We start from the raw sequence: 26,853 nt of genomic DNA, 5'->3' as shown, positions 1-26,853 counted from the left end.
CTGGAGGATATGCTATCAATAATTCCTGAAAAGTAGCCTGGTCAATCAATAATTCAATTCACTCATACCCTGTCAGCATCAGTGTCCTCAATTCTATTTAAAAATTATTCCCCTTTAGACTTTCTGCAGCTAAAGAAATGTAAAAGAATATATACACTTCTTATTCTGCTTTTAGTTTTGCTAAGATTTTTTTCCCCATCTTTTCTGCTAAATAAAGACTCTTACTCAGTGTAGCCAGGACACGTTCATCCATATATATATAAAATGAGTGAAACAGGTGATCTCATTTTCCTTCACTTCATGCACTTAATGTTAAAAAAATAGAATTACAAAGCAATTTATTAAATTCAGTTTTTGACATTCATGAAAACGTAATGAAAGAGTGACAGTGACTATAAGGTCAGAAGAAAATTTCAAGCTTCAAATGCTATTACAAATAAAGGATAACTAAAAGAAAAAAATCCCCCAAAATAAAAGCATAAGATGTGAATATTTTTAATTATTTTATCACCATACCAAACAAACAAGAAAAAAAAAAAAAAGTCAAGTTTGATCAAAAGAACTGCAAAAATATTTTAAATGTGTATAATTTAAGCCTTTAAAGCATATGTAATCTACACTGGTTTTTATTTTTACAGCCAGAAGCAATAATCTGGATTCAAAAATGGACAATTCTGGATTTATATTCACTGAAAAATCAAAACAAATCAATACTAGCATTTATGCAGAATATCCTGATTTCAATTTCACATCAATCAAAAAATTTGAGTCAGAATTATGACATGAACTTTACCAATTACCCCATCCATCGATTTTCTATGTTATATGCTTCATGTCTTGGATGGAAGAAAATCTGGAAACCAGCTGTCTTTATCTTCTGACTTTTCAGAATTTTTAAGAGGCTGCTTAAGAGAAATCATGCTGATGTTGAACAGTTCAGATAATCCATACTGTAGTATTTGCAAATCAGAGAAACATAATGTATGATAATAAAATAAACTTAAAAAAAAAAAAAAAAAAAAAAAAAGATTTTTATATTATACAGAGATGATTTTGGAGAAATATTCCCAAGAAGTTTGTATTTTAAATCACATGTGCATAATTACAGACTATTATATTTATATAGAGTGGCGTATACCTCACTTTAAAGACATTTACTATGATATGAGACTAAACAGTCCTGCACATAATAAAAGTAATGTTTTCTTCTTGAAGAGAAAAACAGAAGGAATACTTTAGTGAAAAAAAAAGTAAAGCCAAGTATTCAGATTTGATTTTTACAAATTTATGAATAATTCAATGAATTCAAGTAACAGAACATTTAGTAGCTGCAGATGCAGAGCTAGCTGAAAAAGGAGATGACAGATCAGAATATTTCATAGTTTATATAGAATGCTTCAAAAATAATTACAGTAAATTACAGTACCCTCTTTTCGTTTGGTTGTTTGTTTTTGTTTTGTTTGGCTTTGCTTTGTTTCCTGGTTTATATATTGAGGAATAAGAGGAGAAAATAAAGGTTTCCACAATCGCCAATGGACTTCTAAGATATCAAACTTACATATAAGATTATTACTCTTTAATGCTTCATGTACAAACCATCGTAACTAATTATCACTATTTTCCGGGACCCACACTGTTCTCAGAGTTTGCTCATCATACATAAACTGCCTTGAAATACCACTGATGTATTTAACTGGATATTATTTTTATGATTAAAAAAGAATAATTCTGGATCGAAGTATAAATAGATCTTAGGACATACTGTAAGAATTGATATACTACATAAAAGCTTTAAAAAAGTAATGATATATCTACTTATACATTCAAATTTTCAAGTACTGCAATGTCACTAAGGATTAAATTCCATCCAAAGAAGTTGAAAGAAAAGAGATATCTATCTAGAATGATTTGCATCAACTATGACTGTAGAACAAAAAAATACTTCTTCCCTTTTTCCCTGAACTCTGAGGAAATCACTCACAATGATTTATTGCTCAAGATCATGGCTCTCTCTCAGAATTTATCTCTGGAGTGCTATTAAGATATAAAAAAAAGTTGCTTAGTATTTTTTAAAAAGTAAACAAAGTTTTCCTTACACCACAATTCTGTTTTTTCTTGGTCATGTTCCAAACCATGGTAGGTTGTATCTTTTTCTTTCATTTGCTGTTTTTTCTGGTTATTTTTTTCATTTATTTTTCAGCTTGATTCAAGTTATTAAGTTTTATAAGATGCAGTCTTGGCAGCTCTTCTCTCACTGTGGATAAAAACATAAAAAGTAAGTAAAATTCTTCAGTGATAATTTGCACTTTCTGTGAACACTTCAATAAAGTTATAATATGGATAATTAGTTATTTCCAGGAGGGATATATTTATGACTTTGAAGTCAATTACTTTTAACTACATAGTCAGCTTTAGTCAACTTTAACTACACAGTGCTGAGTCAAACATCCATTATGTGACTAGTTTGCTGGTATTGATTTGGGCTTGAGATATATTCTTACTCATGCTATTACATCTCTCCTTTATGTGATTAATGACTATATTTACTTTCTGTAGCTTTCTGCTTCCATTAATCCTATTTTATTTTTCAAATTCCCTCTGGGTTCAAAAGATATAGGTTTTTTCTGTAGGAGAATTAACTTATATCAGTCCCTAAGTAAGACTTCTTGAAAAATACCCAGAGAGGGATCTTACTGCAGGAAATCAAGACAGGACCACTGCTGCATGGAAGTCTTGCAGGAAACTATGCAACGTCGGCAGCTCACCTGTACCTCTGTGAGAGTTACCTTTAAGTATGGAGTTATGGTACTTCCCTAAAAAGGTGCTTAAGTATATTTTAAATAGCATGCTATTTAAGAGTCCATCAAAAGATCTCTAGGATTTTAAAATTTGTAGTTCTCAGAAAAACAACAGAAACAATTTCAAGATCATAATCTTTCCTTCAGCCTAAGACCAGTTAATGCTCTATTAGCGTTAAACCCCTCTCTTTTACTCTTTGTTTCACAGGTCCTGTCCTGTCTATACAAATGAATAAAACATAAGAAGGCTTGAGAGGGTATCACAGTTATTGTCTGTAATGCAGTCAAGATTGTTATCTGCTGTGACAACTTGCTGTGTCATTGACATGATCCTTCACACAGCCATGGGCAACATCATCTAGTAGGGTGCCATAAATTGCCCAAAAACTTTGTCCCAGATAGCACATGCCAAGGACTAATCCACATAAGCAGCTCTAATGTTGACCTATTATTTTGGGAGTCAAGTGGATGTGAGATATTCCATTTCTGTCACAGAAACAGTGAACGTTTTTCAGCATTTTATTTACCACTATAATCTTAGCCACAGGTTCCAACCATTGTCCTTGGAGAGATCTGTTGACCCCTCAGATACTAACAATGAAACTATAAATGTGTTTTCACAGAGGTTTTGCAACCAGCACATTCCAGTCTCAATATCCTACTACCTTTTCAACACAACTGTTTGTGAATGTTATGTATAAACATAAAATAATGACCCGTAAACAAAAATTATAAACTAAAAATGAAATGTGATCCCAGAGTAATGATCTAGCTAGAGTAATGATCCCAGCTCCCGGAGTAATGTTCTAGCTGTTGTTGCCAATTAGATATCAAGCTTTTCCTTAAGAATCCGAATGTAATTTTTCCATTGGGCAAACTGGAATTATTGGTACTTCACACCCATACAATGAAGACACAGAAGTCAAAGTCATTTAGGTACCTCTTTCCTATGGTCAGATCTACACTTGTTTTTAGTGAAGGAATTCCAGTCTTTTATGTTTCTAGTCACTTGAAAATGTGTCTGAGTATATCTGAATATTATAACATTTGTTACTGGAGAGAGTGAGTGTTGAGTTAGTTAAGTCTGAATCTGTGTTAGCTAGGATCATTTCAAAGTACACAGATGTCACCAATAAGGTCATCGACCTTCTCTCTTTAGAGGTATTCTACAAGAATTGAGTCCATCCTTGTGAAGGGCAGAAAGTCTTTTTTGCCTCTATGAAATGTTGGTGCGGTGCAACACACCATTACCTTACACTGCTTAACTCAGTGATTACAACTGCAGCAGAGAGAGAATCACAGAATTGTATGAGCTGGAAGGGACCTCTAGAGATCATCAAGTCAAACCCCACTGCAAAGCAGGCCCCTTACATCAGGCTGCACAGGTAGGTGTCCAGGGGTGTCTTGGACATCTCCAGAGAAGGCAAATCTGCAACCTCCCTGGGAAGCCTGTTCCAGAGCTCTGTCACCTTCTCTATGAAGAAATTCCTTTACATATTGGAGTGGAACTTCCTATGCTCCAGTATATGGCTGTTTCCCCTAGTCCTGTCCTCACAGACTGCTGAAAAGAATTTGGCCACATCCCTTTGACTCCCATACTTAAGATATTTATAAACATTTGTAAGATCACCTCTCAGTCTTCTTTTCTCAAGGCTGAACAGACCCAGGTTGCCCAGCCTTTCCTCAATGGGGAGATGCTCCATACAGTTTCTTCTTTCTGATGATTCACTCCAACCTGAGATCCAGGGGCACTGCAGAAAGCTTTTTCATGCATTCTACAAACTGAAAAATAAAATATTTACATCCCAAACAATGAAGAATTTCAGACACTATAGTGATAGGCACCTTTTAGCTAGAGATTAATACTGCTTTCCACTTGCTCTGCTGTAAGTTACTATTATAATTAATTCTACAAGTTTAGATACAATATTTCTTGGAGAAAGAACCTTGGAGAACAGGTATTTTGGAACAATATGATGAATGGTTGCATTATACTACTGCAACTGGAACACACTGTTGCTGTCTGCAGCTCTGTTGATGGATAACTGGAATAATGCAGTTTCTATTAAATATTTCAGTCTAAGCTCATGGAATGAGCTCCGAAGAATTTGGGGTTCACATGCCTATTCCCTATTACAAAGCCACATACTTGTATTTCAATTGAAACTGTTTTCAAATTTATTGAATAACATCTTAAAACTCTGAAATCATAGAATCAAAACCTCATCATCCACATAGCTTATCACGGCACATATCATGACCTGAAAGTCTGAGGACTTTGTTCTGGTTGTGAAGATAAACCTGTCATATTCAATTAATAGTCATATGCTATTATGCTGCCATTGATCCAGTATGCTTCCATGTCCTCTTAGGCTGTGGTCAATAAGAAGTAACAAGACAAGTAATTCTAGTCAAATGGAAAGTTCTTCATTCCTACACCCTTCTTTGTAGCCCTTGACAGCAACTTTCCAATATCTTATTTTCATGAACATTTGCAAAGAGTATTGTACATGGCATTACAGATATTATAACCTTCAGTGCTGTCACTGCTACTTTATAAAGAGTAAAGAGGTTTTGAAACCTGTTGGTTGATTCCTTGCCTTTGGCATTTCAGACTACATTTATAACAAGATTTTGGAGAACGTAGTTAGTTTTTAAATATATAAATTTGGATTTCTTGCTGCTGTAACTCTTTCCATTTGAATTACTTACATTCATCTGTCTCTTCAGAACTCTTTCATGTCTATATGGTATGATGGTTTGGTTTGGAAACACTACCTTTGTGTTGTCAGCACTTTATAAGAACACTCTAGGTTTTGTTCCAAAGCCATAAACAAGCTTTTAAAGTCATGAAAGACAACAAAAACAGCTCTAGATGAAAACTACTAGTAAATGCTTTTAAGTATCTCATTTTACATCTATACCTGAAAGAGGGTATGCAGGGAAGGTGTTGTTGCTGCCCCTTCTAACAGAGGTTGCAACTCAGTCACAAGGAGCTCTGGTCATGGTACCCACTCAGCAATGTCCTCTGCATCCCCTGTGGCCTATCCAGCCACAGGAACTGACACAGCCACTCAGAGCTCCCACAGAAACATGGTGCTGCTTGGGGACTGGTTGGGCATCAGTTGGCAGGTGGTGAGTAGTTGTGTTGTACATCCCTTGGTTTGTAAATGTATATTTCATTGTTATCATTACTAGTATGAGTTTCCTTTTTTCTCTTCCTTTTAATGTCTTAGTAAATCATTTTTACCTCAATGCATGAGTTCTACTTTATTATATTCTGATTCTCTCCCCTATCCCACTGCAATGGGGGAGTGAGCAAACACTGGTGTGGCACTGAGCTGTTGAAACAACAGCTGACCATGGGGAAGTCTGCTGCCTCCGTAGGGCCTGACTAAGAGATGTTACAGGAAGTCACTAACCTGGTACAGCCCTCTGGTTACTATCCATTACTGGATTTTCACATCAGTGGCAATGAAGCAGTAAAAAGGTCCAAGAACAATCAAAAGCTTTAAACTAGATTCACTGGGGGAATGGGATAAAACCAGCTTCCCCTCAAATCCAGAAAAGCAGGACACTTGAATGTAATCCTTAAATGATAAGATATATTAACATGAATTTTGAATGGTTGCCTTCCTTTTCATTTTTTTATACCTTCAAACAATATTGTTGCAAAACCTTGCAACTAAACTATTCCTTAATATTGTTTCATTGTCAAACCTAGGGATTTGTATGCTGTAAAGAAAGTATCTGTATTTTATGTACTTATATCCACTCACTCCCAGGTATGCTGCCGATTTAAAGGTTTGCTACACATATCTCATGTGTAACATGAGAAAGCTTTATCTGAGTATGAACAGGAGCTGACATGAGTTTTATAACAGTTTCTTTATATTCAGCCTGAGATGCATTCACACAACTTCACTCTGTGCATCAAACCAATTGATTCAGTGCCTTATCATATGTGTATTCAGTCTCTAAGATTGTGTGGAAGCAGAGTGCTTTCTACGAAAGAAAATGAGCTGGGATGTGCATTTCAAATACATTTGTATGTTTACCAAGTCCTTAATTATTTCTGGTCTTACAACCTCCTGAAGTGTTACAGTGCTATGCTCCATGAGATAATTTCCTATCTCTAGGCCTTATTGTCTTAGTGTCTTATCTTTGTCCAAATGGCTTTGGTACTCATTTAAAGGTTGTATTCCTAAATCACTTTATTAGAATATTTTGTACATCACTTCTTTATTTTTATTCAATATAAATACATTACAAAAATCAATCTGCAGTGAAAGAGTTAAGACAACAATAACATTAAATGCTAAAATTTAGGACAGAGAACATAGAATTGCTACCTTAAGAAGGAATATAAACAGCGAACTATGTGCTGTGATACTCCAATTCAGTAGAAAACATGTAGATCATTTTCTTGAGGGCATAATGCTTTCTCTTTTGCATTATATCTTTTTCTAGCATGTATACAACCTGTATTCACTAAGAGCTGGCATGATATTTTCAGATTAAATAACAAGATTTTCTTGGTTTTTGTATGGGTTTTATTTATTTATTTTCTGAGTGCCAAAAATCTTTTGTCTTGTGTGATTCTGTGTCTCATACAGCCTCTAAATCAATACACTTGCATTAGCTTGATATGCTTTTAAACTTACAATGAAAATGATTACTACATTAAGGGTTAATTAGGAACTAGCATTGAAAAGATACTTTCATTTAAAAACATATGGAAAGTTTGCTTATGGCCAAATCAATGAAATAAAGCACTGTTCCAACAGTGCTATAGGAAATTATGATGAACAAAAGCTTGTCTTTCGAAATTACAGATTCTACTTTTTATTGTCTAAATATTAGTTAGAAGTGAAAAAAAACTTGCATCTCCCATGGAACAATGACTATGGAAAACAGTTCAATTTTCACTGATCAATTTCTTTTTCTGTGGGTGAAATGTTTTGCTATGGGAAATCAGGCTAGAAAAAAAAACGGCAATTATAGATTTTGAATTATACTACCCATTTCACTATAGGATCAGGTTATACAAGTTTTTGTTTTTGTTTTGTTTTTTTTCCCACAGTACAAAAAACAGAACCTTTAGTCATTTTTTTTTTCATAAGACCCTTCAATATTTTCCAGTATTCATATTTAGAAACTAGCATATCTAGATACTTAGGGAAGTGTACCTTATTTACCCAGGAATTGTTTTCATCTCTGCCACCCTGATTATTTTTCCTCTCAAACTTCCAGAATCTAAATAATTCTTTGAAGAATTTGACATTTATTGCCTGCATTTAATCACAACATGATGGGTCTTGACAGTTGCTATTGTAAAATTATTATACAATTAATATTTACTTTTGAGTCATACAGTGTCTAGTGTACCTGTGAACAATAAAGTTATCAATGGTGGAGCAAAACTACATGTAGTCAGTCACTCATATGCTTTTCTTGTTTTGTGTATTTCTAAAAAGATGAGATATTGGAACATTCAGAACAAAAATCATGAATATCATTGGCTTTCACCACAAAAGAATCTATTAGGACAGATCTGGAACTCATTAGTTTCAAAATAAATACCAAGTAGTAAAATGTAGACACAGAAAAACTTAAAAGTTTTGAGAAAAGAGACATGGAAAGCTGAATCTGTTTTGCTTATAAAACATCGGTTGCTCAGAGTGTTACATGTGTGCAACGGATTGTTATGTGTGCACAACTGCAGTGTGTAGGCTTGAGAATCCAAGAACTCCTATGTTAGGTTCCAACGGAATAAACTTCATTTTACTGAGACATTTGGGAGGACAGAAATATATATTAAATAATAATAAAATATTTAAAATATCATTGCAAAACAATTTCTGTGAAAAAAAATGTATTTTTTAAATTATTTTTTAAAATCTTTTTAATTTCAAGGTTTTCATAGTAATGAGAAAACCAAATCAGTCAACTATCATTTCAACTTTCTTACTGATCATGTTGAAATGTGGATTCTACTTTTAGATTTAAAACAAAAAAAACATAACTATACTATTGTATGTACTATTTGATAGTATATAAGATGATCAAATAATGCTACTGCATGCAACTTCTATGTCCCACTAGAATGGCAGTCACAGAACAAAATCTGAAATTCAGTTATCAGATTAAATCTTAATAATATTTTGCTGTAATTTGTAAAGAGGAACTACTAAGAGCATGCACTGAAGTTGCACATGGCAGAAGTACTAGCTTTCTGCTTTACTAGTTTCCATCATGAAGTTACCCCAGAAGTTGGTTTTTTTTTTTTGTTTGTTTGTTTGTTTTTTTTTCTATTTTTGGTTTCCTAGAATCTTGAGTAAACAAAATTCTGTCAGTAGAACAAAGTCCTGTGTCCATATTGATGAAATTTTTGAGAACAGTCTATTCCAGAATCTCTTACACCATATTTTACAACTGAGTCTGCTTATATTTATATTTGTGAATTCAGAGGTTTCTTATAGGAATATCACAATCATATTATTAAATCTATGCCTTGCATATGCATACAAAACTTAATTGTTTTTAGGATGCAAATTAGATTTTTCCTTTATGCATAGGAATTATCACAGGTAAACCAAATGTAGCTGAATAAATATATATATATATATATATATATATATATATGCTTTTGGTAGAGTACACTCCTCAGTTTGACTGAAACATTCCCACTTTCCTCACTAATCTTCCAACTTCACTTGAAATAGACATGTCATGAGAACGCAACAGAAGTACAATAGATGGTACAAGAGAGGTAGTGATAAGTATCCAAAAGGTTATTTAAAGGAAAGACTCACCCAATAGAGGCCTTCAGTCTGCTGGAAAATGCTAAAGCAACCTCCACCAAGGAGCAATCTCAAAGAGACACTGCTTCAGTAGTGGTCAGCCCTTAAATGAGGTGTAGAGGAAGTGGAGTCAAGCTCCACCCCTTCCAGGAGCACAGCTTAATTACCCTCACCTGTGCTCCCACAGCTGACCTGAAACTTGCCTCAGCTGATTAATCAGAGGTTCAGGCTGTGATTACCAATTTCCCATACAGCTGCATAGAGTGTTTTTTTTTTTTTTTCCTCTTTTTTTTCCTGCTGTGGTTTTCAGTTTAGAGTCACATAAAATTCAGTACAGAATTGTTTCAAATAAATACATATGATACTCCATACTAGAAATTGCATATAAAATCAATTCTGCAAATTAGTTAAATCAACGTTAATGTTACCAGCCTCAGCCCAATGGGATGATCAAATATCAAAATTTAAGCAGAATATTATTGGAAGCAGCGATGGAGGAGACAGAATAGATATATGTGCTACAGTCAGAATTTTACAACAAGGAAAAAATGATACAGAATTATGAGTTTAATTAAGTAATGTATTGACTGCTTGCTTTTTTTAAAATGTTAAAATGTGGTGAATCATACTTAATTTTTCAAAATCTTACCTGCCTTTCCACATGCTTTCGTATATCACAGTATCACAGTATCGTGTGAGTTGGAAGGGACCTTAGAGATCATCGAGTCCAGCTCCCGGGTTTTGAGCCCTCTGTGTAGCGAAGTGGCACTTCTACCCCCTGCGCCACAGTGGGGATTCGAACCCTGGGCCACTGGTATTGCAAGCAGCAATTCTACCACTGTGCCACCGGGGCACACATTCACATACACACTTTCGTATATGAAAATATGAATAGAAAATTAAAGAGAAAAATAATAATTCTTAAGTAAAATATTTGTTTTTGCTGAGTTGTACGTTATGGCCTTTGTGTTTATGCTGTACAAGACTGATATTGAGTTATTCTTTCGTGGACATTTCTAGGGTGAATTTCAAGTAAAATGAAATGTGAAAATGGAGTCTTCTTTATAATGTGTTCTCAGTCCTGGATCTGTTTCCCACGTGCATATTTTTTAACACAGTTAAATAGCCATATAACTTCTGAGGCTCCCTTTTCCATGGGTCCACTATAAACTCTCATTCAACAAAGTTCACACAAAAAGTATTTTCTATATCTGTATCTTATATTTTCTATGTTGGGATGTATAATAGTACAAACTATGAGAACGTTAGTGTCTTTAGTTAACAAAATATTAGTAGCATGTCTTTATTTGTTCTTTTCTTATCTACATTTTCTTCTGTTCAAATGTTAATAACTTTAAGAATTATTTTATTCAATCTCAGTACAAGGTTATTTATTGTCATTTTCTAATTACGACCAATTGACTTCTGAAATGGCTTTGCCTGGAAAATATCCTGTTCATGATTAAAGCAGGCAACTGAACCACATTTTCACTAGAGCATAGTAATTTTTGTTGAACACCATCACAACATCCCTTGGAAATAATCACTGATTTTTAGATTATTTTTTTTTTCAAATTATTAATATGTTTTTTATTTCAATTGAATAACATCCCTTACCTTCTCCTTGAAGTCATATAATAAAAGTTCTGTACTAGTAAAGGGCATCCAAGAATCTCTGTACTTCCTGAGAAGTCGTTGCTTAGTGGTGTTTTCTTAATTTAGTATTTGAGGATACTGTCCCATCAGAGTGAGGAATACAGGTTCACGTTACCCTTCAATGTGATAAGATTTAGGCATGAACTCATTGAGGAAACAGGAACAGGGGAACAGAGAGGTAAAGATTTCGTGAAATAAATAAATAAATAAAATCTTAGCTTTTAATTAAACTCTGATATCTCTGTCCCTCCTGGAGTGTTCAAATGCACTTAAGATATATTCCAATGTTTGCTTGATGGAGCAGAATAAGAACAAGTTCTTATGAAATATATCTTGAAAAGTGTTTGCAAAAGTACTTTAAAGGGAAGCTGATAAATTTCTCAGAAAAGTAGCATTTTATTTAGGAAGCAGGATGTACAAGACAACATTAACCTTATTTCTGTATCCACTACTAGATGACCACTAGAGCTCAGTAATCATTCTTTCCTATCTGTTAAATTTTTTAAATGCTTTTGTACCAATATGTAATCATATAAACATTTGTTACTTTAAATAAGATGTAACAAAATTTATCAGCTGTGAAAGTTATTTGTTGGTCTTTCTGTGTTTATTATTTTTTTATTAAAGTAATTGACATGCAATGTATACAGTATCATCTGTTAAAAAGAGTAACAAGAAATATCAGATTATTTTCAGATTATTTTTTTATTTTTATTTTCTAGAAGCATTCCACTATTTTAGGCACCAATCATTTCCTCTGAGAGTGAGGATGGCTTAACTGTTTGGAAACAGATTTAGGGTAAGTTTTCCTGATAATTTGTTCAAATTTTATCCTTAATGACTATGAGCAAGCCACTCTTTCTGCACAAATATGTGTGTCTTCTCTGCCCACCAAGGGGAATGTGAAGGTGAATGGATAGGAATACCAGTATAGAGCAAATATCATAGATGTATATTTAAGATCAGGAGACATTCTAGTATTATGATGAAAAGGTCATAAATTAACATTCTCTGACATTCTCAACTGCAGTGAGGGCAATTATGTATTATTATCTCTTGGATTTCTTTCAAGTGACTAATTTACAGGTACACTTCTTCACAGAGACCTCTGAAGTTCTCTGTGTAAGTAGTTGCTGAAATAAATATTTTATGCACTTAACAGATGAAGATGTAGCTGAATTTTCTCAGAGAACAGGGAGGAATTACAAAAAACTAAAGTGACTTGTCTGATTATTGCACTCTTGCAATAAAACTTAAGCACCACTATTAAAAAGAAGGCACTTCAAAGTAAAATATGGTCAATAAGGTGATTACAAAGAATCATGTGGGATAGTAAGCGTTTCTTCATAAGAAATAAAACATACTGCATAATTATTCTGAAATATACATTCTAGAAAATGTCTGATGATCTATCTATTGCAACCATGAGCACTATTATAACACATCCAACTGTGTATTATAATACAGAGAAGTGAAGGACAAACTTGTACTAAAGGTTTATACAGAAGTGCAAGTCAGATCAGCTGAAAGTAGCTCCTAGATGTTTGATTTCCATCACTATCCTTATTAGTCTGGCAAGCTGCTACCACAGTGATGTTCTCCAGCACCAATTAAACATTATTTGTTTTTCTTTCATGTTTAGAGATACAGAGGGAAGGACAGAATCCTAGTTTCCTCAGTAACTCGTGGAATCATTTGATTGATTTTTAGCCACAGATAGTATTGTAGTCTTAAAGAGATTTTGCTAAATTGCTGAAACCCTAGAGTTTTATCTCTGAAAGACCCTTATTTCTAATGACTTGTCGGAGAAAACAAGAATTGCTTGTCTGTAGAGGTTAGATAAAAACTTTCATCAGTATGTTGTGTCTGACATTACTCTATTTTCCGCTATTTCAGTATAAACATAGAAGTACATTTGGCTGTTACAGAATTTAAAAATCAATAATTATGCACTTTCATTTTCTATGGCTCACACTGCCATTTTCAGTACTGTTGTTACACAATGGGGTGTCATGAAGTTTCTTCAACTCCAGCAGCTCACAAATTCCTTGGCAAAACATGATTCTTCTGTAATTGTTAACCTTCCACATTTTTCATTCACGAACTTTACAAATCCCCACTGCAAATTTTAAATGAGACACGCTGTCTTCACACCAACTTCCACAACAGAGATACCAATTATGGAACTAACTATTCCTTTTCTATGGTCCTACAAAAATTCAATAAAACAAAAAACAAAAAAGAAACAAAAACAAACAAACAAAAAAAAAAAAACAAAAAACAAGAAAAAGAAACTATAAGGTCACTGAAGAAGTTTTAGAAGGAGTTTGCAGTATATTAGTAGAGAGTGAAATGTTAGATTTAACTCCAAGATACTACTTGGGCAGAACTAGTGGAACTGAGAAATAGTTATTTCCCATTGCTGTATGAAAAGAAAAAAGAAAGAGACGAGGCAAAAAGCACTGACTTCCATTTCAGACTCAGCATCTTCACAGAACCAACTATGACACCCTCTTTCACCATGTACATTGCAAATTTTTTTCCCCCAAAATTAAACTATGGGCTCCATTGATTAGAATCCATCTTTTGCTTTAGAAGATGGCAATTAAGACAAATGAGAAGGAAGAACAAACTGCAAAATATTCTAAGATGGTGAACAATGTCACATTTCTATGGTCCTTACTGAAAATGTCAAGTACATAGAAATAATGCATGTAGTGTTTCTATGTATGTTGCATGTGCTTCCACTGTTTAATTTTCCCATAAGTCTTTTGAAGTCTTTAAGTATTTTGTCCCTTTATTTCCTGTTAGCCTTTTTGCAGCAGGTAATGTCTCATGTCTTCATTCACTGTCTTGGTGGAATCTCCAACAACATACAAGGAACTTTGCCTGGTCCCAAACTCTGAGCTCATTTTCTTCTGTATCTTTAATCTGAAATTAAAATTGTTTAAAAAAAAAAAAAAAAAAAAAAAAAAGTGTGATGAGAGTACTGGGTGGAAAAGCCATTTCAAATTTAAAACAATTGCAGATCAAATTTCTTCTAAGACATTTCAAGGGGAGACCTGTAGAGTTTAGATGAGATACAGTCTTACAGTGTGGTTAACTTTATAGTACATCCTAGATATTTTTCAATTGATTGTTCAATAAATCAAAATACATAAATAAATAAAAATAAAAAGAAAGAAAAAAGAAAGAGAGAACAAGTTCTTAGAACAATTACTTGGAATCGTCTTTCACAGGGAGAAAGGCTGCACTTGCTTGTTTCCCTTTTGATGACTCAAGCCATTATTTATTGATCGACAGTTCTGAACTGCGGTATTATTGATATTCAAGATACATTTACTGCACTCACATCTAACTCCTGAGTTTGTGGTTATTTTTTGTTTGTTTGTTTGTTTGTGTATGTGTGTGTTTTTTATTGGAAAAAAGAAATGTGGGGAAGAGTGCAAAAGATCAAAGATATTTTCAACCTCTCATTTACCTGAATTCTAGCCACTAGGCCATTGTAAAGGCCTCACATTATACTAATAGCAGAAGGGAGAGGTCATTTTCAAAAACATGACCATTATAAAGTTCATCATTCAAGTTGGGCACCAAAAACATCTGTCAGCACTCAAAGCACAGTAAACAGATATTTAATAGTTCTGCACAGAACAACAGATTTATCAAGGTTTACAAGCATTTATGAGCATTACCCAAAGTAGCTACACTACAAACTGATCCAAGAAGACTGCAAATAAATTCTGGAAGACTTGCATTGTTTCTTTGTCTTACTACATAGGTCACTCACATAGGCCAACTCAACATGGCTTGTTTTCACTTTGCTGCTGCCACTGCTGAAATACAGTATCCACCAACTCACTGTACTCATTGTCCCTGTTTGGTCTCCAGAAACATTCAGCAAGCATCAGTGAATGTCAATGGGCAACATTTTTCCACATGGAGGAATTCAATTACGCATTTTGCTCTGTATGCACTTCCATTGCAGACACCAATTTGTCAGACTGCTCCTTTGCTGCCATCTGTCACACTGCAACAAAATGTAAGGGAGTACTGGCTGGAAGGTTCAACCTCTACTGCCATACAATCAACATCTGCCTCTGATATCCTGAGCCAACAGAATAAGATAGAAGGCATTACTTTCAGAGTGGCCCTTCTAGTTTTTATCTCATCCATAATTAATTGAAAATGTCCTGTGTTTTAAATTTAAAGGTATACACCTCAGATTCTGTCCATATAATCGGCACTTTTATTGAAATCCTATCACAAACCACAGTGCAATTCCTATGCTTTTGTTTGTTTGTTTGTTTTGTATTTTTCTTACATAACTTGATCAAGTTTTCAGAAAAAAGAATTCACAAACCATGCGATTAGTCTTGACTCTAGGAACTTCTATGGAGCTGTAACTCATTTCCTGTCAGTGAGAATGGGTCAGTCATGCTACTACACACAAACATCTAACAATATGTCATTTGCTTAGAAAATGTTAGATAATTATTTTTCAGGAAAAAACAGAGTCACAAGCAAAAATTACTCTGAGTGAAGCAAACTCAGTATAAAGCTTGTACAAATGCTTGTATTAATGTATGTTAAAAATCAGAGCTATTTTTGCAATGTGATTCTTTACAATGGCACTGTAAACATGATGCTACTGTCTACTGATGAATGTGTCACTCAGACTAATTGCTAAGTCCTACATCAGTAAGAGTTAATAAGCTGGTAGATACTTTATTGTTGTAGGCGTTAACAAGGATTTGGTTGTGACGTGGCAGTACCTCCCCTGTTCCATCCCTTACCTTGTGATGTATTTTGGGCATGCATTTCAAACGTACACTCAAGGGGGCGTAGATGAAGTGATTAAAACATATAAGGTGTTAATTACCTCCAATAAATGCCATTTTTGCCATCTATCACACTGAGTCATAGTGACTTTTGGCCCTAGCGTGGAGCATCACTAGAATCTAGGGCAGGGGGGTGGTTGAACCATGGAAACACACGGCAACACTTTATCCTGCTGGATACACAAGACTAAGCTGATCAGAAACTTAGCTGTTACTACTGAGTTTTAAAATCGTTTCTTTGAAGCAGTGCTTTTTTCAATTACTTTAATTTCATAATGTCCAATAATAACTTTACTTTATTAAAAATTCTAGATAAGTATTATTAACTACTCCTTATTATTAAAAGTACTTGTGAATATATTAGTGCAATGTCATTTATTGTTCCCTCATTTTCTATTCATTTTGCTAATCTATAATATTTTATTATAACCTAACATCACTAAAGCTAGCAACTGAAAGAGTTTTAAATTAAAGAAGCTAAAAACATCTAAAATATATTAACCATAGTGAGTAAGTATTGGCTTGTATTGTTCCCCTAGGAACACGCATGCTACATTTTTAAGGAAAATCACATTACTTATTTTTAAATATTTCTCCGTTAAACTAGAAACACTCAGTCTGTTGCTTCTGCATGTATCGTTTATCTACTGTCTGTAAAACAGAAAGAGTATTTCATTCTATTTCCTAATAAAATTAATACAGTTATGCATATTGTGAGCTACTAATCAAGACAGTCCATGAGTACATAGATTGGCATTTTTGAATGTTTATGCAAAAAAAAAAAAACAAACAAAAAAACATACTTGACAGAACTCACTAGCATGTAGATAATTTAAAACAAGTCCCAATCTGTAGTGAAATACAACACTTCAGAATGCCTACTAACAAGCTAACATACAAGAAATTCCAGTCATTTATAGATGGGTTTTAAGCAATACTCAGGCCTAAGCACAACTGACAAGACATAAGTGGTGTATATCACACATATGTCAGAAGGGTTTGGCTCAGTTATTTTACTCTGTTTACATCACATAATTCCTCCAAGTAGTAATCCACTATTATACCTTTAATACATGTATTATTTGCATTATATGTGACAATAGTAAGGAAAGGCCTATGGAGTATGTGTGACTATTTGTTCCAAAACATGGTCTGCTCCTGATGGAGAGATGCTGCAGTGAGGTCAAGACAGTAGCAACACAATTATCAAAGCATAATTTGTATTCCTATTACCATTATTGCCAGTATACTGAATTCAAGGGCTTGTATGTAAGCAGGCAATAATAATAAAACCACGTTTAAGAATAATTATTTCTTCCAGATTTTATACCACAAGATAAAATGTGTAGAGCCTTACATTTTCCTACCTCAACATTAAAAATATAAGTATACTAAGGCTATGAATGTATATGGGGTCATCTAAGGCAGGTTTGCAATACTTAACTTCTTACAGAAAAGCACAGGCACAAAATCAGTATGGAAAGCTATCCATGTAAACAGGCTAATGCAAGAAGCCTCCTAAAAACAGGGTGAAATGTTCTCTTCATACATCTATCACAGTTATTAGTAGGATGTATGGAGTTTCTCATTCAATTTTCCTAATCACTGAGAGATTCAAGACTCCTGAACTGTGGGTTCTTATTATGCCTCTTCCTGCTGTTATGTTTTTAGAGATATCATAGTATTGGAATTGTGAACACTGTCATATTTCCTGACAGTTATTTCTATTACCTGCATGTAGGGTTAAAAAGTACAAAGATCTAACACGGTAATCCAATATTTTACTCAAAGATTCCCAGAGTCATATAAAAAGATTAGAAGGAAACAGTGTAGGAGGGGGAGGGAGGATTGTTACTACATTCAAGAACAACTCATTATTCTGTATATAAATTTAGCATTTAAAAAAAAATACGTCTTCTGAACAACAACATACATTTCTAGAATTAGTATATATTAATATATATTATATATATTATATATATATTAGAATATATATATATATTATATATATGTATTAGAATATATATTAGAATATATATATATTATATATATGTATTAGAATATATATTAGAATATTAGTATATATTAATATATATTATATTAAATGGCTGATACCTTGTGAATTTGGTAAAATATCTGTCTGGGGTATGATTATGAGAGTTATTCAATTTACATGTGGTTTCTGAGTAGAATATACACCGTAAATGACAAAACTTTCCCATTTTATATTTTTTTCTTATTTTAATTTCTTATCTATTTTCAACAGAGTCAAACTGAGCTGTGTTGTGTGAAGAAAGCTAAGACAAACTAGCAGTTCAGCAGCAGGTTGGTAGCTGATGGCATACTTAGATATCAAAGTGACCTTAAAGGGGAGAAAAAACATCTCAAACAAGAAGATAACAGATAAAGGATAAAGGAAAACCTGTCCTTACAGAAAGAAGGGAGGAGAAAATTTTACTTTGCAGTTCATCCAAACATTGACTGAAGACACAGCAGAATTCACACTGCATATGAAAGATACACTTTCAGAAACATCAGTAAGAGTGAAAAAGAGAGAAATCCTAATGATATTTTATACAAATATTTATTCAATTAATATTTCTAATTAGCAGAAAAGTTTCTGTAAATATTTTTTTATCTCACTTAGCTATTATTCACAATTCTAAGGTGTTTTAAACTGAGCAATGGATTCAATCTTGCAGACCTAGATATATCCAATTAAAACAAACAAAACATCAAGCAACAGCTTAAAAGACAGACTAGATTAAAAAATGAAATCAATATTTTTGTTTAGAAAAATAAGGAAATGTTTCCCATTGGTTGCCTGCACCAGCTGGCCTTGACAACACCTGGCACCCCAAAGAGGATGGAGTAAGAAGTTGTTCCCTTGCATTTCTCATCTATGTGGTGTAAATGGAGCTACGTGAAGTGGGAACCACTTCTGCCCCAGTGTGCTGGTGCTTCTCGAGGAAGGCAAGAAGTATCTGATTGCACATATGCCCGCACACAAAGAATGGTCAGCTCTGCAGTTATGTGAGCAGTTCATTAGGCCAGAAGAGAGAGTCAAAAACCCTTTGCATGTGGAAGGACTATAGAGCTGCATTCAAAATTATTGCCTAAGAGGGTTTAAAGTGTGGAAAAGCCTAACAATAAGACGAGTATGCAATTGTGCTAGGAAAAAAGAAGTAAAAATAAAATTTATGTCTTCTGAGATAAAGCATTTTAAAATCTGTTTCTTAACAGCAGAAAAATAGAAGGTGCTATCAAAGTTAGCTAACAAAATCATGGAAATGCTCAGGCTTATAAAACAGGCAGCATACCATATGTCCACCAATATCCACTACAACAGGAACATTAAGAAAGCCATTAAGATAGTGTCCCCATTGTGCTCAGGTACGCAATAACATATGGCATATTTCCTGCTTCACTGTGCATTTTCTTCCTTTTGTTGTTCAGCATCACTAATTTAGAGCTCAATTAATATAGTTTGCACATGTATTTATCAACAGAATATTATAAAATTCTTCATTTCTGATTAAAATTAATACATTTTTAATGAATATGTATAAGAAGTATTAAGAAGTATGACATTTCCCAAACCTTATTCAACTGGTAGAGATAAATAATTTTGAGGTAGCTACACATCATACTAAAATTCTTACTAATTATGTCCTCATAGAATTTGCTGTAATGGTGACGCAGTGAAGCGCTACAAAGTTGATGCTGGCGGTAGTCAGTGAAGACTTCCCAAGGATAATGGGGGTATATATCCCAGAAGCATGGACTAAAGGCAAAATAGTAACTGACTAATGTAGCAGTGATAAAATACAACCAGAAATACAAACTGATTATTTTTTTTTTATTATTTTTTTTATTTTTTCTCCACCTATATGTGTGGAGAAAAGAGGGAAATCAAAATGCCTGAAAGCCTTTTGTCCTTCTTGGATATTTATATCCAAAATTCCTAAAACGATAAAAGAATATCAAAATTGTCGTAAATAAAATGCAAATCATTTGGGATATATTGTTTCTCCTTGTGTTGTTTATAAATTCTGCATGTCTTGTAGCATTACTCACCCATGAGAGTAGGATTATGAATCAGAGTCACCAAGGTAGGAAAAGACCTCCAAGATCATCCAGTCCTACCATCCAACAATCACCAACAGCTCTCACCAAACCACATCCCTCAGCACATATAAACATTCCCGGAATACCACCAGGGTTGGTGAGTCCACTTCCCTGGGCAGCCTGACCACTCCTTTGGAGAAGTATTTCCTAACATCCAACCTGCTGCAACTTGAGGCCATTCCCTCTAGTCCTAACACCAGTTACATGAGAGAAGAGCCTGACTCCCAGCTCTCCACAATGCTTCAGGTTGTTACAGAGAGCAATAAGGTCTCCCATGAGCCTCCTCTTTTCCAGACTGAACAATCCCAGCTACTTGAGCCACTCCTCATAAGGCCTGTGCTCCACACCCCTCACTAGTTTTGTTGCCCTTCTCTAAACTCATTCCAGGGCCTCGATGTCTTTCTTGCAGAGGGGGGCCCAAAACGGAACACAGATGCAGACTCACCAGTGCTGAGTACAAAGGTACAATTACTTTCCTGCACATTAAGTACTCTTTAAAAAAAAAAACAAAACAAAACATGTATTTACAAGGCTGGATTGAGAAACAAGGGAACTCTGATATAAAAAAAGATTATGAAGAAGAAAGGAAATCATTAAAAACTGTAGTTTGTGTCTTCGTAGTATAAACTGTGCCTCTAATGACACATTTCTCTATTATTTTTCTATTATTTTTCCTTCTTGAAAATCATGCTTTTTATAAGATTATAGGATTTTTGTAATTTTATTTTTATTATGAGGTGGTTTTTGTTTGTTTTTGTTTTGGCATATAAATATATTGCCCCTTAACTTTCAAGATTCTTCAGAATCTTCTGGTTCGTTTCTGCATATTATGCATTAGAATGGCTACCTCAGAATCTTCCAAGATAATGACTTGTAATATTTTCCCTATCTTGAAACATGACAAAATACATTTTTTTATTTTTTTTTATTTTTTAGCAAAACATTTGTACTACTGCAAATGGGAAACAGCAATTTGCAATTGAGTCACTGTATAGAGATCAGAACCTGAAAGTAAGATTTCAGAAGACTGAGTAGTTCCTGCCATCTGGCAAGTCATCTAAGACAGGCAGAGAAGAGCATTATGTAGTGGGCATAAAGACTCCTTAAAAATGTTACTCATAAATTCAGATTCTGTTACTTGTGAGGTTCTCCAAAAGAAGAATCATTTTCATTTATAAGGTAACAGTTTTACACTTTCAGCAAATAATAAAAATTAAGATGACCTCTTAAAATGCCTGATTTAGCTTAACCTATTTTTCCTTAATTCTCAGATAATCACATATTTCTGCTCTGTTGACTTTGCATAGTAGCTACTTTCTTCAATTGTGTATTTTAGAATCTAATCATGCCAAGGTTGTGGCTTGCACTTATTAAAAAAAAAAAAATAAAAAATGCTTCGACTACTTGAAGGAAGAAGAGATGTATCCACTCTCTTCTCACAAAAGGAAACAAGAAATAATTTCAGGCTCTAGAGAATTCATGACTTTTCTGACTTTGATTTCTAGAAAAACATAAAAAGGGAAGAATGCGCAAAAAAAGTACATTTTTCACAAAGTCTTACAATGTGTTTTCACCATATCCACCTCTTTATGTCTCATCTAGTTGTACCAATAAATATATAATTTCTTGTATATTACAATAACAGATATGAAAATATCCTCATATTTGAATACAAAGCATACTTAAGCTTCCTTTTTTATTGTTACACATACAGGAAGAGTAAATAAAAATCCTTTCTGATATTGCTCTCTCAAAATCATTTTGATTGACATTCATATCATAAGCACTAAAAATTTAAATACCTTTAAAAGTAAAAATTAGAAAAAAAAGATGTCAGAAATATCAAATTTATCAACTTATACTGCAATCCACTTTGTATTATTTTTTCTTATGGTGAGATTAACACAAAAAAAAAGCCATGAACTTTTAGCTAAAGGCTCCTTGTTGAAAAACAAACTAAGGCCTACTTGGGAAAAGTAGATGCTGTAAGTAGATATGAGAATTATTGGGAGGTAGCGTGAGACTTATTTGTCTAATGCACTCTAATGTTTCTTAACAAAATGGCTTCTGGCTTTTTCTGGCTTTTCTAGGCCTACAAAGATTATAGTATTAATAATATATACAATTATTTTTTCTCTATGAAGTATAATTTACATGGAAGGCAACCTTTTTTGATTTATTTTGTTTTCTTTTTTCCTTCTTAGCAGCTGAAAAAAAAAAAAAAAAAAAAGAAAAAAAAAAAAGAAAGTACACTTGGCAAAACCTCTTTTCCCATTCTTTTTACATGAATTAATTCACTTTCTCCTGTATTACTTTCAACTACATAGTCTTCAGACCAATGAAGAGCACGATCATCTTTCATCCCAGTAATTACATGCTTGCTAGCTACAATTTAGTTCCATTTACCCTTTCAGAATTCTTAACTTTTAACAGTTGTTCAATATGCATCTTCATTACTTCTCCTTTACTTCTTCCAGATATAAGAAGGATTTAACTCTGTAGCAGGTATTTTTTTCCCCCTTATCCACTTTCTATTCTCTGCCTAAATTTATCTAGAAATTTGAGTCCATCTACAATGGAGTATCTTAAGAAACATGTCAACTCCTTTCTTTATGTACTTTTTTTTTTTCTAAATGTTGATAACATTACACTAATATTTAAACAGAAAATGAAGTTCTTTTCAAAATAGGGAAACCTCTGACCCCCGCCAAACATGCATGCTTAACAAAATAAAGTATTTAATTCCTTTAAAAATATAATAATAATAAAAAATACTTTCGATGCAATATCACCAAATACTGTACCTCCTACAGGCAGTACTTTCTGAAGACACTACTATAAATTGCTTTATAGCCACAGAATGAAAAGTATATGAGAGCTATGGGAAGCACTAGAGAGTTCTGCAATACACCATGTCCCGCCTTGGACCATTGCCCAAAACACACTTTTCATCTTTGACAGTATTACAGTCTGATATCTCTTGAACTGTCTGTAGTAGAAACAAACACCGTGCATCACTGCAGTACTGTGATTACAAGCTTTGCAACAGCAAAAGCATTTATTTTTAGACTTGTAAGGTTGAGAGATAGAATGTGAACATGTACATGGCAAGCACTTATTCTATCCCCTTTCCTCCCAGCTTCAAATTCCAGCATGATAGAGGCTGCTATCTCACAAACTGTTAAAGATATCATGCAGCTAGAAAATTATCTAACAAGAAGTTCAAACTTCAGCTTTCAAACATCACAAAGCACAGATCTCAGTCTCCATGGTCTGTAAGGTTTTAGCTGCTGAAATCATGTGGGAACTGACTTGAAAATAAGCAAACTGTGATGGTAATCTGCTGATGTTGAACAATTTGTTATCTTACGACCTACCACGTCTGATAAAATACTCCAAGTGCATTTAGGACAATTACCTTAAGTATGCAAAAAACAGTGAAAAGCTGTGATTCCTAAATGACAGTAAAACAGAAAAAGTCAATGACACCAATGTTTTATCTATGAAAGTGTTAGCTGACCAAACTGATATTTACCAAATATCATTCATAGTTTTGGTTTCATATTAGAAAAATGAAAAGACAAAGAAAGGCATCTTTTTCAAAAAGAATGACGTTTTCAGTAAGAAAAGATGCCTGAAATCTTCCACATCTCAATTCTATCTGCAATATATCTAATTTGCAATAAAATTTAGGACCAGTTAACTTGCAAATTGAACTGAAAAGTTCTAATTTTATTGTGACAGTGCTAGGACACAAGCTTGCTTTTATTCTGCAGTTTATTTTCTGATAGATCTACAGCATCCAGACAAGTTGCAACAAGAATGTTTGAAAATAAATCTCTGCTTAGTACTTTTAGTATCCTTTTATTGACCTGTTGTGCAACATTTCAGACACCTTCTGGAACCTGTCAATATGCTCTTCCTGAGTAATCTCTTAAAGCAGATTCACACAAATGAAGCTTGCAATCATTTTCAAGGACCTTTGCTAGACCATATCTTTCTTGTACTACTGTACTGGGAGTCCTGTCACTGGGCTCCACTGAGAAAAGCCTGTCCTCCTCTTCATACTTTTCCTTCATGAATTCATATATATTGATAAGATCTTCCATGAGAATCCTCTTCTTCACATGAAGCAAAACGAGCTTTTTCAGCCTTTCTTCACTGGAGAGATACTTCAGTTACTTCACTATTTTTCTTATCCTCCATAACCTCTCAGATGACGCATCATCCATCCCCAGTTAGAGCTCCTAACATTCCCACTGTTTTCTCACATAATGCCTAACTCTCTCTCCTTTCTGCCCTAGCCCATTCTTCCTAAAGAGACCATATCCAGCCATTGCAGTGTTCCAGTCATGCGAGCCATCCGACCACATCTCTGGTATCCCAATAAGATCACAGCCCTGGAGCTACACACACAGATCTAATTTCTTGTTCATTCCCTGTGCTATGTTTACTGGTGTACTGACACTTCATATGGTCATGCAGTTGTGCTGTTTTCTCAGAAAAGGAATGAGAGTTTTTCCTTTTAATGCTGTCACATCAGCACTACTCATATGTTTCAGGTAGGTCTCCTGCACTGTTTCGTTGATTTCAGGTCTTTGCTGTTCACATCATCCGATGTCCTCTACTTGCCAACGTGACCAGGTGGAGCAGAAGCCACCTGGTGCCATAAGTCACTGTCTTCCAGACTTTACCATAATGGGAGGCTCTACTTCTTAACTTCATAAGTGGAGGCTCTGCATGCCCCTCTTTCAGTATAGTAGATACAGGCATGGGGAAGATCCAGGGAATTTCTTCATCATTTATGATTCTAGGCAGTCTAGTGAATGCATTGCACAGCTTCTTTGCTAAGCATGCAGATTCATGACCAACATGCAAAGAAAGAGGGAAGGAGCGTGAGAAGACATCTTCCTCTCTGTCAACCTCACTGAGAGTCTCCAGACATTTCCGTAGAGCTGCAGGTACCTTAGGATCTCTTTCTGGGTCAGTGCATCAGTATGTGTCAATATTGTCAGTGTCAATATGGTGGCTGCAGTGGGTGCTAGAGTGTGCCCTATAGGATATCATCACCATTGTTGAGAACCGTGATGTACGTCTTAGCAGAATATCTGGCCATTTCTGTGCAAAACATTGCACAAACAGCTGCACCTATTTGCTGCCTTTCTTATTTGTGCTCTCCTGACTTCAGTGCCATCTAGTTTTCATATTAGGTCAACAGCTGTGCTTATCCACTGACTTCACAATTCTGCAAATCTCATTCGCATCCTTCTTAGCTCTACTTTTCTCAAGTAGATCCCAAAACCTTTTAACTCTCTCTTTCAAAAACTACTTATCCATCAATTCAGAATTCAGATCCACTCAGAAGATGAAGCAACTGTGGTTTTACTTTTTATGCACAAATACAAGTTAACTGCATTTACATCTCAGATGTAATACTAGCAGTTCAAATTGCAATTTAAGGTTAATTTTATATGCCTTGCCTTCAGTATTTTCTCTTTTTCTTCTGAGTAGATTATTTTTATTGCTGTTGATATTCTTTCTGGCTATCACATTACAATTATTTAGTATTTCATATCTCTAAATCTTTCACGGCTTCTGAAGGTCAAATATGTCAGACTACTCTTAAGACACTTTAAAGCCTCTACTACTCAAGGACATTTTAGCAATACCAAAAAAAAACAAAAAGATGTTTACATTTCTCTTTATGGCATCAAACATTAATAGATTATTGGACTAACATGCTGTGAAACTCGTCTGCGAACAGAGGCAGAATCCAGCATTTTTTATATGGCTAAATCAGGCATCACATATTCCCCTTATTTCCTGAAAATTCACAGCAAGTGTTTAAGAAGAATTATCATTCTACTGGGATCAGAAATTACAGAAGCAAGTTGAAAAGCTGTCTGTATGGTAATTATCTTAGATTTTGGGGAATTTTACAGGAAATAGAAGTACATAATCCATGTGATCATTATAAATGTTTTTTTTTTTTTTTTTCTGGAAAACATGTAAAAGATACCACCACATGTATGTCCATATAGATTTAAAGCATAAAGCCTTGCTAACTAGAAGGAAACATCCAGACTAATAGGCATAAGTTTCTATTTCACACAAAATCAGTACTAATGTCTCAAAGTTCAAGAGGAATGAGCACAGAGTTTAGTCTTTTGTATTTCAGATTGCGATTTATCTCTGTAACAGACATGCATAATTACAACTTCAAGGATGAATCTGAGATACATTTTCACTTTTGGAACATACAGAGCTATCTTCACCATTAAATTTCATTGCAATATAAATTTGTTCATTAATTTGATGAATTTAAGTCAGTCAGAAAATCATCATACAGTATATTTTAGTTTTTACATGAAAGTTGGCCTAAGAAAATCTCAAAATAACATCTTCCTATTACTTAGTTAAGACTTTAAATACATTAAAGTAGCCCTGGAGTCCAACAAAGCTTGTTAAAATATGTAAAACTGGATACATCAAAATTCTCTTGCATCTTTGCTATATGTGATCTATTTTCACACAACACATCTAACTTGGCACAAAATTTGCAGGATTGCTTCTCCAGCTCTAACTTTTCCCATCTTCACAGTAGAATATCTCTTTTTTTTCAAATCT

The 26,853-nt window shown here is 34.1% G+C and overlaps 1 protein-coding gene across 2 annotated transcripts in view; it reads right to left on the bottom strand.

The window, feature by feature from the left end:
* Positions 1–14,032: 14,032 nt before the first annotated feature.
* CCDC102B (coiled-coil domain containing 102B) overlaps positions 14,033–26,853 on the bottom strand; it is a 136,596-nt gene continuing 123,775 nt past the window's right edge. For both annotated transcript variants that reach the window (XM_072330590.1, XM_072330592.1), the window contains one exon: positions 14,033–14,188. In XM_072330590.1, the coding sequence (XP_072186691.1) occupies positions 14,099–14,188 (90 nt within the window). In that variant the 3' untranslated portion in view covers positions 14,033–14,098. The remainder of the gene's footprint in view (positions 14,189–26,853) is intronic.

The sequence above is a fragment of the Excalfactoria chinensis genome, chromosome 2 (genome assembly GCF_039878825.1).
Source record: "Excalfactoria chinensis isolate bCotChi1 chromosome 2, bCotChi1.hap2, whole genome shotgun sequence".
NCBI classification, from domain to species: domain Eukaryota; kingdom Metazoa; phylum Chordata; class Aves; order Galliformes; family Phasianidae; genus Excalfactoria; species Excalfactoria chinensis.
The sequence above is the reverse complement of the archived record's forward strand: the minus strand, read 5'-3'. Positions and strand labels throughout refer to the sequence as shown.